The sequence below is a fragment of the Condylura cristata genome, unplaced genomic scaffold, assembly GCF_000260355.1.
Source record: "Condylura cristata isolate star-nosed mole 26May11 unplaced genomic scaffold, ConCri1.0 scaffold00004, whole genome shotgun sequence".
In the NCBI taxonomy this organism is placed as follows: Eukaryota; Metazoa; Chordata; class Mammalia; order Eulipotyphla; family Talpidae; genus Condylura; species Condylura cristata.
This window is the reverse complement of record NW_004567105.1, coordinates 60,460,001-60,479,616: the sequence shown is the minus strand read 5'-3', so window position 1 is coordinate 60,479,616 and position 19,616 is coordinate 60,460,001. Positions and strand designations below refer to the sequence as shown.

Below are 19,616 nucleotides of genomic sequence, written 5' to 3'. Positions count from 1 at the left end.
GCTGGGGAGTCTCCCAGCAAACCTATTTAGGGACCCACGCAGAGTTCTCCCAAGTCTCACTGACCATTCCCAGGGATTCTCCCACACATCAGATCTTTGCTTGGGCTGTGCTAGCCTGCCTGGAATTCTCTCTCTCCCCTTCTCTGCCTTGAGAAGGTCAACCCAAACTTGACCTTAGGTTTAGGGCAGAGTTCTTTGAGTCTAGGACAGTGGGAGCCAGATCCAGCCCAGCCCAGCCTTTTAACCTTTGCTAGCCCCGGACCCTGTGATCTAGAAGAGGAAATAGTGTCTCTGCTGGAATCAGTCACCCTGTGTCCCCAAAACTGCTGCTTTCCTAAAGGCTCTGCAAGGCCCCATGCACAGAGAAGGCCTGAGCATGGCACTCCAGGGAAGACTGACCTGCTGAGTTTACCACTGCGGCTTTGGTTTGTCTCTCTACCCTGAGTGCCCCGCAACTGTGTGCTCAGCACGAGCCTGTGTTTGGTGGGGTGTAAAGTGGGTGTCTGACAAAGAGAAGAGCAGCCCTCTCAGGTTTGTTGGGTGCTGTTTTTTTTTTAACTACAGGTTCCCAGACAGAATTCCGGGAGAGCCCTTTGCAGACCTCTTCCCTCTGACTGGTGTCCGGATGGGGGCCGAGAGGCTGTCTTTACCCCAGGAGGCTCTGAGCCCCATTGCCATCTGGCTCTCCCCTCATTCTTCTCTCCTTTCTTGACTGAAAGCCTGGGATTCCTGTCCTAGGTTACAGTTGCCAGCTTTGTCACAGGGTGTACACAGCCAACACACAATCTGGAACAGCCAGCTTGTGTCCTGGCCTGGTGTAGAGTGCACATAAGGACCTTGCGTATGCACTTGGCTTGGGCCTCCAGGTTTGGTGGGTTATGGGGGGCAGGAGGGTAAAGCTCACTGTTGAGAGGGGGAGGGTGGCTTCAATTTTCCACCGCTCATTACCCCCTCCTCGGGGGGTTACACCAAGCTTGGTTTGCTAGTAAAAAGTTAGCTTTGCTGCTCATATATTCTCAGATGTATACATGCATTGTTTCTGATACAGAGATACAACCTGACTGGTTCTTGCTGATACGTATGAAAGCGATTAATACATGTGGTTTATTTTATAACTGGTCACTTTCTTGTCTCTTAACTTTGTGGCTTATTGCTGGGAAGAAGAGAATGACAAATCTGTCTTTGACTTTCAAATCTAAATATTCACTGTTTTATGTTTTGGAAAAGGCCGTCAACAACATGTCGAAAAAATGGCGATACCTAGAGCATTTTATTTGTTCCTCATGTACGTCAGATGCCGCTAGTGCCTCCTATTGAGAGTACTTGCTATTGATTTTGGATAGACAGCCCTTCTCTTGTTACACGTGGCACATTGTCCTGGCTGACTCAGAATTTTGTTTATTTTAGAAACATAGTTATTTGCAGCAATCATGCAAGGAACTTTCTGTGAATATTTGTTAACTGCCAGGACTCCCCTGGTGCCCTTGCTATGAAGGAAAAGTTGACATCATTGCTGTCCATAAGGAGCTCGTGGTCTAGTGGAGAGAGTCAGAAACAGGCCCTCATCCCTGGCCAGGTGGCATGCAGCTGATCACTTCTCAGCACAGCTCCGGCGCCTGGGCCATGTCGTGTGAGCCCCACTCCCAGTCTGGCGGGGTCCAAACAGCTCACCCAGAAGTTCCCCTCCAGCACTCGCAATACTCAGCTTGGGGCATCCTCTGAGGCAGCGGTCAGCTTGTCAGTGACTGAAGTGCTAGTGAGCTCACTCTCTAAAGCCACCCTAAGCCAGTAAGGGGTGGGAGTTGGTGGACACAGGCCCCATGGGTAGGACAACCTGAGGTGTTTCCTGCCTCAGGACAGAACCTCAGTTCCTCATAGCGGGAAGCCACTCATTACCATACCTGCTTTGGCTTCCTTTCCTTTACTGACTTCCTCTCTCCTCTGTCAGGGGCAGGGAAGTCTCTGAGCTTTTACACAACTTGCAAGCTAAGAAGTTAACCTAACATTCTCAAGGCTGTTGGCAGAGAACGCAGAACTTCTGGTTCAGAAAAAAAAAAAAAGGATCAATTTAGTGCTTACAGTAATAGCCATAGATCAGCATTTTTCTTGAACCACTTCCTGAACCCTAGTTCCCATAGGGTGAGTGAAGAACAGCCAGATGCTGCCTGCAAAGGCAGTGGATTGCATTACAGAAGGACAGCTGTGAGTTCCAGGGACCCACCTCTTTTATAACAGACTGCAAGCAAACGTGCCCAGCCTTCTCCCCAGAAGGAGCTATTATCTTTATTATATTGGACAATAAACAAAACTACCATTTTCTCTGGAGGAAGACACTGCCCATCATCCAAGTCAGTTCACTGTAACAACCACCCACTGAAAGGATTGTTTGAAACAAGAGCAGTCAGTGTTTCTACCAGCAAATGTGCAGGACCAAGAGGAAACCAGGAGAATTGCCCCCCAACACGCTTCTGGTGCTTCTTGGACCTGCCAAGCTCTTTGTACTTGGATCCTGGTCCCAGAGTCTGCTTCTGGGGAGGCCCTCATGATGGGGAGAAGACACTAAATGAACACTCCTGGATTTCTATTCCTTTCTCCAGACCTGTCTTGTAAGGAATACAGGGAGCAATATGAAAGAAGTTTCCTCACCCAGAATCAATGCTGCTGTGATTCTAGGATCTCCCCTAGAGTCTAAAGGACTCTTGGGATGTTGTTTCTATGCTTAAGCATTTAGTCCATCAGAATTCACAGTGGTTACCTGGATGAGGTAGACACTGGATTTAATTCCCCCCTCCCAATTATTCCAGTATCATTTATCGGAGATTGTACCTGGCCTGTTACCATTCTCTTCTAACCTGTTTGGGGTGTGTTGTTTATAACATGGGCAAATATATGATGAATAATAAATGCATTAAAGAACACACGGGTTTCGCCATCACTGGGGACTTAACATAGCACTTGCTGTGAGACCTGAAAACCCACTCGGGACAGCACCCTTCTGGCCCCAGGGAAATGCAGGGGTGTTGTGAACCCGCCTCAGAGTTCACAGAGGATGTGACTGTGAATTGGGAAGGTCTGTTTCTACACAAGTATTTCACAGTAAACATTTCAGAAAGTTAAATAAAATTTAGATTTAAATCTCTGTAACTTAAAATTTAACCATTTGCATTTGCTTTATAATTTTACAAATTTCAATTATTTCTAGAATGAACTTTTGTAATATGTTTAAGATGTTTTCATTTTTTTTAAAGGTTTATTTATTTATTTATGCATGCAGAACTGGGGTACAGGCCAGAGGTGCAGGGGCGGTGTGAGGATTCACCAGAGACAGAGGTGGGGGAGGAGAACAGGCAGACTGATGAAGTACACTGTTGAGGGGAACTGTGCGGGGGGGCATACAGGGGGTGGTCTGCTGCACCATGGGGGTTAGCTCCCTGGCCGGGGATGGAACTTGCGCTGAAGCAGGCTGCAGAGAGCTTCTGCAGTGCTGCGTTTAACCGGTTGTGCCACCAGGGAGGGCCCCCGCTTTCAATTCTTAAATATTTTCTGTTTAGTAGTAAACTAATGATACTTCAGTTAGGATATTTTTCATTTAACTTAATTTATATTTGTGTGCTGTTTGAATCTTCAATAGGTTGAAAATTATGTGAACATCTTGATTTTAACAACATCATCAATGGTTTTCCTGGAATAAAAGCAAGAATAGTAAATGCAGAATAAGTACACCCCATGTTTCGAGTGAGGCCATTTTCTCACTCACACACACCTCAGGCCTATTGCTGGCCACGAGCACGAGAGTGATGATCTTTACATTCATTTACCTTTGACACTGGATTTTCTGATACGGTTCAATCACTCTGTGACATAGAAAACCCATAGATTTACACAACACTTATTATGAAAGTTTATTTGTTGAGTTGGGGGCGAGAATCCATCTTATTAGCAGTTTGTAGCTTGATCCATGATTTTAAAATAATTTGATGCTATCACGTGGGCTCCACTTATCTTTGCCCAGAACACTGCAAACATCAAGGCCTGCGTGCCAGGACAAAAGCAGATGCGGCCACAGGCATTCACCCAACAATAAGCATCCAAGTGATGGAGAATGCGGCCTTCCCCCCCACTGGCAGCTGCCTCAGGTAGCCGGCGAGAATCCGTGCTCATGCTGAAGCCATGTACCCAGGCTTTCCGGTCTGTGCTCCCGCTGGGGTCGATGCTCTGGCTGTCATAGCCCCGGCCATGGCCCCCACCGATGCTGAGTCTTGCCCTCTCTCAATCCCAGACTGGCCCCTGGAGGATGGACTAGCAGTCTCCCTTCTCTATAACATGTTGAAGGTGGGCCCAGCTCAGTGAGAGCCATAGAATCAGAACACTAGGCGTGCACGGCAGGCCCTGCCAACCGCTCTTCCCTGCCTCGGCCAGGGACGGCTCTCCATTCTCTGAAAGTTAGCCGGTCCCAAGTGGTTAAAAGGCTGCCCCAAGGCCATCCAGCCCTTACTGCCCCCCCCCCCAAGGTCAATTTCCAGGCCCCTGCTGTGATGGTGCTGATCCTGGAGCCCTGTGACAGGCTCACTCAGTGAGTGAGTGTAACTCCCTTAGAGTAACTGGGCTCCACTCAGACTCAGACATGGGGGCTCCTGAGGACCCCCAGGAGCCATACCTGGGCTCAGTGCCCATTTATTTGCAACATCTCTTCTGTTCTCCAGATGGGAAACCTGGAGGCACCACCAGGCCAGATACACGCTCAAGGCTGCAGAGCTGGGAGGCGGTGCTGCAGCATCCCCGGGTGACCGATGCCTGTGCCCAGCTGTGGGCAGGGGTGTGAGGGGATGGTTTGACAGTGAAGACTGGCCCGAAGGCTTGAAGGCATCCTGGCCAGAGGCTGCCTGTCCACAGTGAGGGAGGCTCCATGAGGGAGGCCTGGTCTTGCTGACTCCACCTTGCTCACCCCCAGCACCCCTCTTCTGCCTGTGTACACATGCCCGCACACTGCCCCTCCCCCAGTCTTTGTGTTTACTGTTTCTGGTGCCTCTAGCTGGACTAGACTGGATACCACCGTGTGTATGTATGGGAGCCCTGCCCTGTAGAGACCCAGCAGACTCAGAGCACAGATGGAGGCATCTGAGAAAACACCCACAGTCAGGGAAGAGCTTCCAGGAGGCAAGGACCCAGACTGAGGCCGCAGTACCCCTCCCCGAGTCCCAGGTCATGGCCGTCCAGAGTCCCTCTCCCTGGTGCCCGCAGGTTCCAGGAAGCATCTCCTTGGCCTTTGGGGCTGGTTCCACGAACTGTATCCCCTGGCAGCTCTTGTTCAGGACCCTTTCTTAGAATGCAGCCCTTACCCCACCAGGACTGCTGAGGGCTTGCTGGGCAGCCAGTGGCTGAGTGGAGGAGGGGGTGCCCTGAGTGGGGTTGCGGTCGGGATCTCTCAGAGAGGTGGGCCCAGGTTATTAGATGAGATGGGTGGCCACACTAGGGTGGAGGTCAGGAGGTCAGTGTGTGTAGATGCCTTGACTCCTCGTCAGCCATGGGGATCAGCCTGGAGAGTTCGGTTCAGAGCTTCCTGTACACACAGAAGACTCATTTTGGGGCTCAGAATTTTCATCAGCTTGCTGGATTCCACCTTTCACCTCTCCCCTTCCACTGTAGTTTGGCACCTCAGGGTCCCTTCCCACAGGCAAACAGCCCAGGCCTTACTCTGGGCTCATCACTCAGTGTGATAATGTTCAGAGGGCCAGACAAGGGACAGGAGTGGTAGGTTCTGAGCAGGAGGAGGGAAGGCCATCGGCCCCGGGAAGGAAGGGACACCTAGATTATTAATTTTGTTATAACTTTACCTTGTCAGCTTAGGACAGAGGAATTCACCCCTCCTCCCCTGCCACACACACTCAACAAATTGGGTCTGGTAGGTGGAGGTTGGAGTGACAGGCCTTGGTTGCTGGGCAAGGACAGAGCCCAGCTTCCCTCAAGGTCACTGGGCTCCCTCTCTGGGGTGTGTCTTCTACCCCCACCACCTCTGAGTTGGCACCAGGCCTGCCTACCCGCCTGGGACCTGCCAGATCAAGTTGAGCAACCAGTTCCTGAGAAGCGTTGAAGGCTGTTTGGTTTAAAATTAACTCCCCCGCTCCCCCCTTCCCTGCCTGCAGGCCTCCTCTGAGTTCTTGGAAGAGGCACTCTGCTCTTCCTGGGAAGAGGCCTCCAGCTGCTGCAGTTCTAGCGAAAACACCTCACCCAGGGTGGAGGCAGGAGTGCCGCACCAGGCCTTCCCTGCCCTCTGCAAGGCTCAGGGATCCTCCTGGAGCCTCGCACCCTCCCAGCTCACCCGCTGAGATCCAGAGGAGAAAGGGGGTGACTGTCAAGACTGAGAGGGAGTGCTATCTGCTCCCAAAGCCTACAGCCCCATTCAGGCACCCGCTGACTCTGAGTGAAGAGCTACAGGGCGGTAGAGATCTCTTCTGGGAATTGCTGGGGTCAGGGAGCTAGCAAGCTGATTGTGTGGGCACAAACCCAAGACTTTAGGACAGCTTTGAGCCACACCTGGCTCCACAATAAAGCAACCCGCCCCGGATAACCCAGCTTTCTTGCCTGAGCTTAGCCCACTGGCTACCAGGCTGACAAAGCAGAGCTGCCAGGGTGCCAGGGACAAGCCCCGCGGGCGCTCAGGCAGGGGCCAACAGTGCCCCTCCTTGTCTCTTTCTTGCACTAACTGCCTTGGGAGCCCAGACATCTTTGGCTAAGCCTTTGGTGTCCTTGGGCTCCATGTCTCTGGGGCTTTAGAGAAAAAAATTTTCCTGGGAAACTGTTCTCCATGTTACCATGGCCATACACCCGAAGGAGCTAGAAAAACAGGAATGCTGGCCAAGTGGAAAGGTCAACTCTCTCTACACACACATGCACGCACACACACGCATGCACGCACACATGCACCCATGCAGTGATGGTGTTTAGATATAGGTTTGGGGGAGGGGAGCCATGAAGTTGTATGTGGGAGGAAACTGGGGGCTGAGAGCTACTTTTAAGAACAAAGCTTTGGTCCAACCCAGACTTTGAGTGAAACCCTCAACCTCGATGGAGGACATGCCCAGCTCTGGTAACAGGAAGGACTCAGTCTGGCTCGTCTGGGTTTGGGAAAGTCCCCGCAGCAGGATTCTGCCTCAGGCGCATTGTGGGTACCACTTCCTCTCCAGTCACACCATGGGGTCTAGGTCTAGTGGGATCAGTGGTAGGGCGACCCTAGGGGACTTCCTGAGAAGGAATCACGGCAGTCCCAAGTTCCCATACCCCCTGCCTGCCCGCTCCACCCGCTCCTGGGTCACAGCACCAATTGTCTTTCCTTTGAACATAAAGCTTTGGGGTCCCCCTACCAAGGCATGCTGTTTCTCTTCTTCATAAATGAGTATTAGCGTCCACTCAACTCCCTGTTCTCCCGAAGACAGACTCGGCCACTTTCCATGGCCTTGTGCCATGGGCACCACTGTTATCTCTGTTAGACAGATGGGGAGACTGAGGTGCCACAGTCCCAGAGTACTGGGGGCTGAAGCACTAAGATTTGAAACTTCTCTGTGTCCTTCCTATTAGGTGAACTTGCCCCTTCAAACACATCCAATCAATTCATCGGTAACACCAGGCCAGACAGGTGTTAATGTCCCCCCCACCCTCTACACCCCACCCCTGTCCTCATGGATGATGCAGGGGTCTGGGCTAGAACTCTAAGCAGCCTGTCAGTCCATCAGTTCTGAAACTGTCCTCCAAGCTCAGTTCTCAGTCCTAAGCACACTGGTCGCCCGATGCCTTGGGTTCTAGCCCTGGTGAACAAATCTTTCAGTCTGGTCTCTACATTGGGCCAGAGTAGAGGCAAGGCCAGTTCAACCTTCTAGTGACTTCTTTCCCAACTCCAGTAAAGATGAGGTCATTCACTCTCTTTCATGGGAAGCATGGTGTGTGTGTGTGTGTGTGTGTGTGTGTGTGTGTGTGTGTGCGTGCGCATGTGAGACAGAGAAAGACAGAGATAGACACACAGAGATTTCACAAGAAGCCAAAGGATGATTATTTTGAATATGTGGTGGAAAGTGTGTTTTCTTTTCCCCAAGCAGAAGAAACCAGGGAAAACTTGGGTTCTAGGGAGATTCCTCAGGATATAGTAGGTGCCTGTGACTAAATGCTGGAGAAATTAGGGAAGGCTTCTCAGAAATAGTGTTTGAGCTGGGCTTTGAAGGATGAGTAAGAGTTCACCCTGGCAGAAGTGAGGTAGAAGAATATCCCAGGAGAATGACTCATGGGAGTGGAATGGCTTCGCAGCTTGGGAAGCCATATCCTGGAGCCAAGGGTAAGGCCCTAGCAGGATATGGGGGAGCCTGTGAATATCAGTAAGTAGGGGAAGGTAAGGACCTCACTCTGGAAATGGAGGAGGGTAGTAACGGGCACCAGGATTGTTGAGTGAGCACAGCAAGGCTAGATGTAAGCCAGGCAGCAGCAGGTGGGCTGCTTGGGAGGGCCAGGAGCAAGGTGGACAGACTTGGAGATCAATAGGCCTGGAGTCAGTGTGGGGCTGTCTCCGACTGGGAGAGTGAAGGTGTGTCGAGGGGGCAATAAAGCATCCAGACTGGGCCCTGGGTTTCTCATGGGGGGGAGGGGCATAAACCAGGTGGCTTTGCCAGTCAGCAGGCAGTAGCCTCTAATTTGAGAGTTCTAAGTTGAGGGGGACAAGCCCAGGTCTGGGATTCAAAGCCTTAGACTCCCATTCTGTATGCCTGCTCCCACCCTGGTGATTGATGACAAGCTACTTTGCCTCTCAGCATTTCAGGTGAGCATCTCTTAAGTGGGGCTGACCCAGAGGTACCTGGCCAGCTTATCTCCTCACCTGTAATGACTCCTAAGGCACAGGCCCCTGAGGCTAAGAGTAACAGGTGTGAGGGAGACCTACTTCACAGATAGCAGATGACCTCATCTTTACTGGAGTTGGAAAAGAAGTCACTAGAAGGTTGAGCTGGACTTGCCCTACTCTGGCCCACTGTAGAGACCAGGCTACAGGATTTGTTCACCAAGGCTAGAACCGAGACATCGGGTGACAAGCGGTGCTTAGAGCAGAGGACTGAGCTTGGAGGACAGATTCAGAACTAATGGGGGTGAGGGGCTGCTCAGGGTTCCAGCCCAGCCCCCATGCGTCTTCCATGAGGATAGGGGTGGGGTTTAGAGGGTGAGGGGTACTTAAACATCTGACTGATCCATTTCACGTCAAATGGAATGAAAACAATGGACAATGAGAGGTGCAGCAGCTGCCAGGTGGAACCCTGTCAGATGTCCTCAGCATCACCTCATAAATCATCCTGGGTTCTCCTGCCCCTGTGAGAGATCCTGTTTCTTTCCCCATTTTATAGCTGAAGGAGACCTCCTAAAGTTCGACGAGGTTGAAGGCAATTCCCCAGAACCCAGGCCATGTCACACAAGCTAGACTGGAGGGAAGAGTGGGGGTAAGATAGGGAGCAAGGGGGTGCTCACCAGGATAAAATCACCAAGAATCTCAGCTATGGGAACTCTGCTGCTACCCGCAGTGACCACGCAGTGACCATTTGGGCAGTTGGCTATGTCGTCTCATCTGGGGAAGGAGCTCCAGACCCTGCATTAGGGCTGGGGAGGACGCATTCAGCATGAGAGGTTGTTGAATTTCTGGCAAAGTTCAGACCTACTTCATATTAAAACTGGTATAACAGGTTGGTGTGAAAGAGCTGCCCAGGCCTGCACTGGCTCCACACTCCTGGAGGAAGAGGGCCTTTGTAAGGTACCCAGAGTCCTCTGACTCTCCTGGTCAGCCCTATTTTGGTACTCTCGTCCCTCCACTTCACTGTGGGCAGCTAAGCAGGTTGAGAGAGTTCTCATCTATGCCAGGAGCCTACCAAGCTGGCTCCATACAGCCTCACCATTTCACCATTTCTTCAGTGGGCAGATTAAAAACTAGTCCCAGGTGCAGGACCCCCAGTGATGCAGGGGAGGTGAGGACACTCGTAGGGATGGGTAAAGCAGCCCTGCAAGAACTTCATGGCAAAGAGTGTGACCTAGTGGCACTCTGTCCCAAAGTCATTCCGGAGGGGCACTGTTGAGTCCAGGGAGACAGACGTTATCCAGGATCAACACCCAATCCTACCTCCCTGGCCTGGCAGAGTCCGCCTAGGCCCAGCTCCAGCCCTCCCCTCCTCCAGAAAGCCCTAACCCACCTCGCACCCCTCCTGCATGCCCTCACTACCCAATGGTGCCACAGCTTTTATAAGCCAGGCAGAGCAGAGCGGTGGCTATGGTGGCTACATGTACAAGATCCCAAGTCAGGGCTGGAACCCTGACTTCACTCTTCGCAAGGTGCACAGCCCTGAAAAAGCCCCTCTCTCTTAATCTTACCTCTACAGCTAAGTGGGGACAGCCTCCTCTGGCTTGAGAGGCGTCAGGGAGAACTCAGGGGCACAAACCCCACCCAGTGCCCGGGATACAGGAGTGCTTCCCTCCTCTCATCCCACTCCCCACGGCGCCCCACCCCGTCACAGCCTAGACTTCTCAAAATTCCTTTCTGACTTCCTGCCCCCAAGGCCTCCTGGGGCCATCCCCACCCAGCTCACAGGTTTGCCCCTTAGAAATGAGCATTAGGTCATCACACTTCCCTGTTAAACTCTAAAGAGGCCCGAGTGCCTCCGCCACACCAGAGTGAAAGCCATTCCCCTCTGCCGCCCTTTGCCTGTCCCTCAGCCCTGCTGGGCAGCCATGCCTGCTCCTTCCATACTTCTGATCATGCCAAGTACGTCCCTGCTTCAGAACCTTTCCCAAAGTTGTCTGCATAGCCAACTTCCGCTTTTGGCTCAGCTGTCTGGGCTTGATGCCACCATTCTCCAGAGTCTTCCCTGCCCCTCAGCTGCAACAATGTCCCCAACCTAAAGCTTCACTTGCCCTGCTCCTACCTTGCTCTCTTTACATTCCCAACATTTGTCCTGTTCACTTGTTTGTCTCTCATCCACCAGCCCAGGAACCTCCCAAGGATGGGGACCATGACCATTTTGTTCTTTGCTATGTCCCGAGATGGATTCCGGTCCACTCGGTACCCAGGAGCACATGTGTGCCAGTAAAGGACTTGAGGGGTACACAGTCACCATCTGTCCTTGCCTGTCAGTTGAACGGGGTCTCCTGCACTCACTAGACAGCTCCCCTATTTCTCTGTGGCCAGATCTGGCAGGGCATGTCAGAGTTGGCTGCATTGACCGGAGCTGTGAGATGAGGTCTCTGAGTGGGCCTCAGGCTCCATGACACACCCTCCCCTGTTCCTGCTCTAGGCTGTACCACTCACTCCCCTGACAGAAAATATGGAAAGAAAATTGAAGCAGAAACACTGTCGGGGGGCAGAAGTAGCTGGCAGCCCCTTCCCAGGTCAGACCTGATGAAAGCTTGAGATCAGCCAAGGGTGAGGGTGGATAGGACCCTGGTAGGCAGGCCAGTGACCTCAGAGCCTGTAGCAGGCAAGGAGGCAGGGATATCACACAATGTCCATCAGTAACTTGCCTGGAGGCTGTCACCCATCATGTGGCAGTCCAGGGGCAGCTGGGCACCCCAGGGTTAGCTCTGTAACTCACTTTTGTTTTGTAACATTTGTTTTAACTGGTCTTTTGCCCTCTCTGGGCCTCAGTTTCTTCATCCATGGAATCTGGGTAATATTTAGACCTACTCCCAGGTGGTGAGCACTTCATGAGGTACAAAGTTCTTGGCCAATGCCAGCACCTAGTAGGCACCTTGAGACATTTGCTTTTCTGTGACAGTAGAGTTTTTGGCGCTTCCTCTTTCCGCAGCAACTTCTTGTCTAGGTCATGGCACCAGGTAGGGATGGCTTGCCTGTGGTACCCCTCTGCAGGCCACTCGATAGGAGATGACTCAGATATCGGGATGGAGCCGAGGGTTCACCTCAGGTATTTGAGAGTCACAGCGGGATGAGATTCATGCTGAAGGAATGAGGAACCAAAGAAGCACGACATCCCTGGCAGGGCCATGGTGACCTGGAGGACACGCTGTGGGCCCTACGGCCAGCAACAGGGAAGGTGCCAAGCTAGACACCTGTTTCTGGGCACCATGCCGAGTGAAGAAAGCCCTCACTCCTTCACCCACCTCTTGCTCAATCTCACTCAATATCAGCCCCATGTTTGCCACAACTACCTCTACGTCCCTGTGTCCTGGGCCTCATAACTCCTTTTATCCCGGCCTGCCTCCTCCTTGTCATCAACATGTCTCCCCTCACACCTTCCTGCTCTCAGTCTGCCAACATTTTCATTTTTTCTGAGGACTAAGAAAAAGAGGAAGGTCGGAACCATTTCCAAAATAAAGGTCAGAGGCTATGAATGAGATTCAGAGGAGCTTTTTTGTGTGGTATTAAGGCAAAGGTGCCGAAGACTTCGGGTTATAGGGACATTCCAGGAGCTGAGGTGTTCTAAAATCAGACCATGAGATAATGGAGTTTTCATTTTCATTTCATCAGAGCTCTTATACCCACTTCTGGTATGCAAGACTGTGAGTGAGAGGAGAGGTTCCCCCAACCCCAGGCATACTGGACCAGAACCTCAACAGTGTCCACCTCAGGCCTGCTTGCCGGCTTACTGGCCACTGTCCCCCACTCAACTGTCTTGCCCCTCTGCATAGAACGAGTCCTCTCTAGCTTTCCCTGCGGTCGGGAGTATGAGCTTCCCTATCATGCCCTGGGACCTTCACACTTCCTGTAACTTCTCCCTGAGAGACCCCTCCAGACTTCTCTGACCGTTGGCCTGCTCAGCTCAAAAGATGCTGTCCCAGGAGTGGGCCACAGCATCCCTCCCCTAGAATTCTCCACTTTCAATCTTTAATTGGCATCTCCTGTTTACAAAGCTCTCAGGTGTGGTGGCCCTCTGTCACTGCCCCCTCTACCTGGAAGGAGCCTGGAGGGTGACCCTGCAGGCAGTTCAACTGAATTCTACCTTTCTGCCTGCCATCTCCCAAAGCAACTGAGAGGAGAAAGACTGCTTTCTGCCCCTTCAGTCTTCAACTCTCCCAAACACAGCCTGCCAGCCACGTAAGGCAACCTGCTGGATGTAAAGCAGGGGATAATGGTAATAGTATCTAGTATCAGAGAGGACAAATGGAGGACAGAACGCAAAACAGGCCCCACTGACAGCTCCATAAACAAAAGGTACCATTTTTATTGTCATTACAGAAAAGTCAGTGGAAGAAAAAAAAGATGACCAAACTGTTTTTCTGCTATAATAATTGTTTTAGAAAGTATTATCAGATCTGCATTTCTTTCCCTCTCATGTGCAGGTAACTTCCAGGGCAGGAAGTAGGCCCAGGAGGGCTGGAGCGGCACCCTGGAATCAGCACCCTGCTTCCTGACACACACATACGCTCCCTCAAGACCTGAGCCACGCCGAGACCAGCTCTCTGCAGACAGGGCTCTGCCCTGCAGAGGTGGGCAGCAGGCTCTGCACACTTTGACTCCATATTCTTGTCCATTGGCCCATCCTCCTAAAACCGAGCTGGGGGCAGAAGAGGACACATGTAGAGGTGGGTCGGTCAGTGCCAAGACATCCAGGTCTGCCTCGGATCCAGCCACACAGCTCAGGGTGGGCGGAGCCAGAGAAGGGAGGAACCAGAGAAGCTGGGGTCTCTGAACACTCAGCGGTCAGGGCAGAGAGGTTGATCCCGAGACCAATCCGAAGAGGAATAAATAAATAAATACTGTATAAATGTGCAGTTCCCCAGCCTGACCTGCTCCCCCACCAGGGGACTGCCACGGCCAACCTCAGTTCTCTGGCTGTAATCCATCCTGAGAACGAGGCCGGCTGGAAGGAGGGGGCCTGCCCCGCCCTGTGGACTGAAAAACCAGGCTGGAAAAGTCTGTACAGTTCAGGAGGCCGGGGCAGGCCCAGCCCACAGGGTGAGACAAGGTCCCACTGTCTTCCTTTCTTCTGAAACATGGCTCACCACGTGGCACTATCGGGGAGCTGAGGGCATGGCCTCCAAATTATGACACTTCCCATTACCCTTTGCTCCCAGCCTTGTTCCTCTGGCTCTTCCTGATCCAGCTGCCAGATGCATGCAGGCACCAGGATAACTGGAGAGAGAGTGGGAGCCCAAGTACAGTTGGGGCCCGTGTCCCATCCATGGCATGGCTAGGTGGGGCAAGGTGCACGCCCGGCTGGGTCAGAGCTGGAAAGGGTACTGTCGGAGGTAGTCAGCCATGCGCGGGGGCAGTGGCAGGCAGTCCACGTCGGTCACCAGGCGGTTGATGACAAGGCGGCACAGATGCTGCAGGCTTCGGGCGCTGCTTCTGCGCACAAAGGGCTGCACCAGTTTTAGGTGCACAGCAGTGGCCACAGGGGCGGGCAGTGCTGGGTCACTGGGCACATCTTCCTTAGGGGTAGGCAGCGCTGGGGTGGGGGCAGGGTCAGGGCTGTCGCTCCGGGTGTCAGCAGCACAGGAGGCTACATAGTGCTGCACAAGGCTGACCACATCTGGGAAGGCCAGGATGCGCGGTCTGGACAGGCAGTTGGAGTCCAGGCGGAAGCTGGAGTCGGCATACTCAATGCGCACGTTGGTGGGACCACGGGTGGTTTTGACTGACAACGTGAACAGATAGCTGGGGTGGGTGCTGTCACGGACTAGGAATGTGCCTTCTGGCATCTTCTGCAGGTGTTGCCGGGCCTCGCTGGCCGTAATGGAACCCCAGTACCAGCCTAGGTAAGTGGAGAGGAGGCCGAGAGACCAGTCACAATAGAAATTAACCAATCCAGGGCAGGGCGGGGCTGTGCCTCCTCTTTCACACTTCCCTTGGGGAGCCTCCCTCATCAGATTCTCCTAGGCAGGACCGTGCCTCTCTAATCAGAATCAACAGGCAGCTATGCTTCCCCAGCAGACTTCCCAGGGCAAGGCCTGCCTCCCTCCTCAGACTCACCAGATTCTCGAAGGTAGGAAAAGGTCTTGGCTATGCACAGCAGATCCTCTTCGGGGTCCAGTTCCTTGGGTTCACTCTCTGGCCTGCTTGGAGCCTCCTCTACTACTTCGCCCAGCAAGGCCCCGGCAGGTAAGGGCTGCATAGCTGGCTCACGCAGTTCCAGGGACTGGGCCCACAGGGGCCGCTGCCCAATCTGCTCCACAGCCAGCAAAGAACAAGGTCTAGAGGGAAATGGACAGAAAGTGAATAGAGGCCCTGTGCGTTCCCTTTTTCCAGGTTCTCTATACTCTAGACTGGCTAGTCTACTTCACGATGAACCTCAGTTTCCCTTCTGCCCACCCACGGGCAATGAGACCACTACCCCAGCCTCTGCCTGTCATCACAAAAGGCCCCTTGATTACTTCCATTTGGGTCCTCTTTATATATATATATATATATATATATATATTAGTTTATTTTTACATCATTTTATACATTTTTTTTTCATCTCAATCGTAATCCCATCACCAAGTCACCCATGTGCCATCACCATAGTCCCGTGCACTTCCCTCCCCCCCCCCCCTGTTTTTGATCCCATTCCCCACCCCACCCCCACAAAATGTCTCTGGTATATGGCTGTTCATTATTCTTATTATTTTCTCACCTGGGCCATTATACTCCTGCTATGAACGAAACCATCCGGTATTTTTCTTTCTCTTTCTGGCTGATCTCACTAAGCATGATCTTTTCCAGCTCCATCCAAATGGGTCCTCTTTTTAAAGAGACTTCTTTATCCTCCTGTATTTATTTATTTTATTTTTTCTCACATTTAAAAAATTATTTTTTACATCATTCTTCATTTTTGTACAATGTACACTTTTTCACCTTGGTTGTAACCCCTGGGGTGGTCCCACCACCAGTTCACCCATGTGCCATCCCCATAGTCCTGTGGGTTCTTCCCATGCCTGTTTTGATCCTATTCCCCTCCCCTCCCCCCACCCCATAGAATGTCTCTGGTTTATCCTCCTGTATTTATTAATCAGTAATTATTCTTTCTCTTTTTTATACCAGTCGAAACCACAGATCATTCCCTACTGACATTTCTACTTCACAGTAGTTATTTGGTGCCCCACCACACTGATAAGATCCACTTACATCAGTGCCCTCCTGGCTGAGTGATTAAGTGGCACCGGTTCTGGTTGAGCCAGAACACTGGCCACACTGGAATAGGCCTGTCTCGTCCTCCAGAGAGGCACCAAGATTATGGTAGGCTCAAGGTCATGTTACCTCTCAAGAGACAGAAGCATCTGTTGGGGAAACTGGATCCCCACTGGCCAGGTCTTATAGACTCGAACAATCTTCCCAAACAGGTCAGTCTCCCATCCTGTTCTCTGCCCCGCTAGCTGAGGTGTGGACAGTGGTGTCTAAAAGCACTGACAAGTTCCACCTCCCATAAATACAAGCTCCCACAGAAGAGCAGGGTCCTCATCAGCATTCCAGATCCCACCCTAGCAAACCAGCCCTACTATGCCGTATGATATTATACAAATCTTGCTGTTTACCAGGCCTCAGCCTCCCTGCCGTCAATGGAGTGGTCCTGCCAGCTCAGATACTGAGGAGTTCAGCCATATTATCAGCTGAGTAGTGTTAGTTGCTAAATGGCCCCAATCTCAGCCAGTTTTCCTCTAGACAAAGCCCACCCATTATGGTAATCGCGGTGCTTCTGGGAGCGGGAAGGGGGGCAGTGTATGACCCTGGTTCCCAAGAAAAAGACCACAGAGGTAAATGTTCATTCAGCCCTCACACAATACATTTCAGGCCTCAGTTCTGACTCTGCCCCTTGTTAGAACTCAGGAAACCATGGGCCTTGCCCACAAAGAGTACTTACAACCCAAAGCAAAGAGTATCATGGGGGAGTCAGCAACTGCCTGGTCATGCACAGAAGCTGTCAGGTTAAGGGAAGGAATTGGGAGAAGCCATTCCAGGCAGGATGACAGTGTGGGCAAACAGTGCTGGGTATTGCTTATGAGGCAAAGAGATGGTAGGAGCCAGGTCTGACAGTATAGGTTATAGGTGACCTTTAGAAGATTTTGACAAGATTTTGACGGGGCCCACTCAGAAGAGGCCACAAGACCCTGGCATACTTGAGCCTGCTCATTATTTTCTCATACCAACATTTGCTCAAGCATTTTGAAAGCTCTGGAATCTGACTCAGGGAGTTAAAGGCCATAGCTTTTAGGAACTGGCTGGTGAACTGCCTGTGAGAGCCCAGAGCTCAATTCAGGCCCAGGAAAATTCCAGCCTAAGACCAAAGCTTCTGAGGGTTCAAACAACTTAGCGGGACACATGTGGGCATGGCACCTCTTTGGCTGACATGGTGTCTGGGTATGTGGATGGCTATCTGGGTCCCCACAAGCTCCAGTTGAGAGACTGTGTATATGGAGAGGGGTGTGCCCACAGCTATGTCATCACCATGGCGGGCGTGGAGGCTGGTGTTTCAGACGTGGGTAGCCTTGTGGTGTGTGCCTGCTGTGGAACCCACTGTGTGATCCCACCTGGAACACATGCCAGTTGGGGAGAATTCAGCCTGGGGTGATGGGGAGGTAGAGGTCCCCTCCACAAAGCTCATAGCCTAAACCTACAACTGAGAATCCTGGTCTGTGGCTTTGTATGTACGAAGGTCTTAAATAATCTTGCTTCTTGACACCCAACACTAGCCCTGAAGTTCCAAGGGGGGTCTTCAAAGGGAAAGAGAATGGGCTTCCAGAATTTGGGGTGAGTTCTAAGGTGGACGGCAGTTGGAAGGGGGTGTTCAAGAGTCAAAATTCAGCGGAGGAAGATGCTAGAGACAATCAGAGACATACAGGAGTATAATCATTCTAGCACTTCCAGGTCTCTTCCTTGCTCAGAGCAAGGGACACTTTGAGGCTGGCCCCACCTTCCACCCTTCCTCACTTGGTACCATGCCAGTTTCGATAAGAGCAGTCTCTGGGCCGCCCAGCTCTGCCTGGGTGTGGAAAATCCACTTCAGCTCTTTTTTCTCTCCCTAGAGTTTTCTGAGCTCCTATCAGATCTGTCTGGAAAGCACCAGACTTGGTTGAAGGGGATGCTGAGGCTATCAGTCAAAGGGAGTGTGCCAAGAATGCTCAGCTGAGGTCAAGGCTCTGTCTTATTAGCCCCCACCCACCATGGCCAGTGTTTAGGAAACTTGGAAAAGGGAGGCAGGAGACAAGATCCTCCCCGTCATTGCAAACCAGCCTGTGCTGAGAGGAGGGGTAAAGAGATTGTGGAGGTGCTCCAGGCAGTGCTAGATCAAACCCAGGCTCTCCCAAGAGCTGCTTGGGAAGAAGTGGAGAACTCAGACAGTCTTCCCAAGAAGCCCCATCGGTGATAGCAGGCGCGGAAGACAGGACACTGCAGGGGCTAGTCCAAGGTCATCAGTAGATCATATTGCCGGCAGCCTAGGTTACAGCATTATGGGACAGAAGGGGGTCTAGGCAAGTGAACCATGATTTGGAGGGCCCACTCCCCAAGACATGCTGCTGTGGGTGTCTGTCAGCCCCAATCCGAGCCACGGCTTAGCCTAACAGTGCTCCTTATGTCGCCTGCCTACTCCCAGTTTTCCTACCAAGGTCCTTCCGCGCTCGGTCACCTCAGGTCTGTTAAGTCCTCTCAATAACAGGCGGCTAGCACCAGGCGGCTACTCTCCCGAGTGCGGGGCGCAGAGGCTGGGTGGGGACCGAGAGTCGTGCTTACCCCTGAACGCAAAGGACCATGTCCCGGCAGCGGCAGCGGCAGCGGCAGCTCGGGAGTTGGGGCTCGACGGGACCGCGGAGGCTGCAGGGAGCCAGTGGGCGCAGATCGCGCTCGAGGACAGACTCCCGGGGCGCACGGTCGGCTGGCAGGGACTGAGAAGCCGCAGCGCGGGCGGACTGGAAGGGCGCAGGGGGCGGGCCGGGAGGGCGGGGCAAGCGTCCTAATCTTTTGTCCTCTGTGTCCCAGCCCTTCCAGGAAGCAACGTCTTCCTAGAACCGCAGGCTGTGCGGCAGCACCCGCGAGGGGCGGGCGGGGGCAGCGACTCCGAAGTCTGGGGCTGTGGGCCACTTAAGGAAACGCCTTTGATAGATTTCCAAGAACTTTCCAGGAAAATAGGGCGGGGCCCAGCGCGCCGACCAATCGCAGATAAGGAGGCGGAGTCCAGGGGCCTAGGCGGGCCAATTGCAGCACAAGGATACAAAGCTGACGTAACCAGAAGGGGTGGTGCTTGTTCAAGAGACCAGTAGGGAAATATCGGGTTGGAGAAGATCGGGGAAGGGCTGGGGCTCTACCCACCCCGGTTCAAACTTCCTTCCGGCACGCCTCTTCGTTAGGAACAGTCCCCCAATTTGTCCATAGACCTGGTGCCGCGCGAGGGCGGGGACACGCGTCTGTTCTTCTGGTTAGCTTTTACTCCGAGGCGGCCTGTCTGGTGTGCCAGTGACTGCCCTGTGGGCCGCCCTTGGTCGCCCCGGGCTCGCTTAAGAGTGGAGGTGGTGGCATGGGGTGGGTTAGGGTGCGGTGGGGTTTGGGGAGATTTGTTAGAAGAGGGAAGGGGTGTAGAGGGACGCCCTAGATTCCAACAAGACTCTGAGGGTTAAGTGTGCAGCCCACCACAGCCAGAATGATCCAGGTGGGAATGTTTTCTCTGAAAGAGTTG

General features: G+C 52.6%; 1 protein-coding gene across 1 annotated transcript; it reads right to left on the bottom strand.

The window, feature by feature from the left end:
- Positions 1–13,168: 13,168 nt before the first annotated feature.
- Positions 13,169–18,963, bottom strand: CISH (cytokine inducible SH2-containing protein). The gene is made up of 3 exons (XM_004676117.2): positions 18,677–18,963; positions 14,942–15,162; positions 13,169–14,723 (listed from the first exon to the last, which is right to left on the bottom strand). Exons 1-3 carry the CDS (start codon positions 18,694–18,696, stop codon positions 14,191–14,193), a joined length of 774 nt encoding a protein of 257 aa, XP_004676174.1. The 5' UTR covers positions 18,697–18,963; the 3' UTR covers positions 13,169–14,190.
- Positions 18,964–19,616: the final 653 nt, after the last annotated feature.

Coding starts and splice junctions, on each gene's coding strand:
- CISH (XM_004676117.2), bottom strand. CDS start 18,696: ATGGTCCTTTGCGTTCAGGG. Junction 15,163..18,676: donor ATGGTCCTTTGCGTTCAGGG/GTAAGCACGACT, acceptor ATTTCCCTCTAG/ACCTTGTTCTTTGCTGGCTG. Junction 14,724..14,941: donor TTCCTACCTTCGAGAATCTG/GTGAGTCTGAGG, acceptor CCACTTACCTAG/GCTGGTACTGGGGTTCCATT.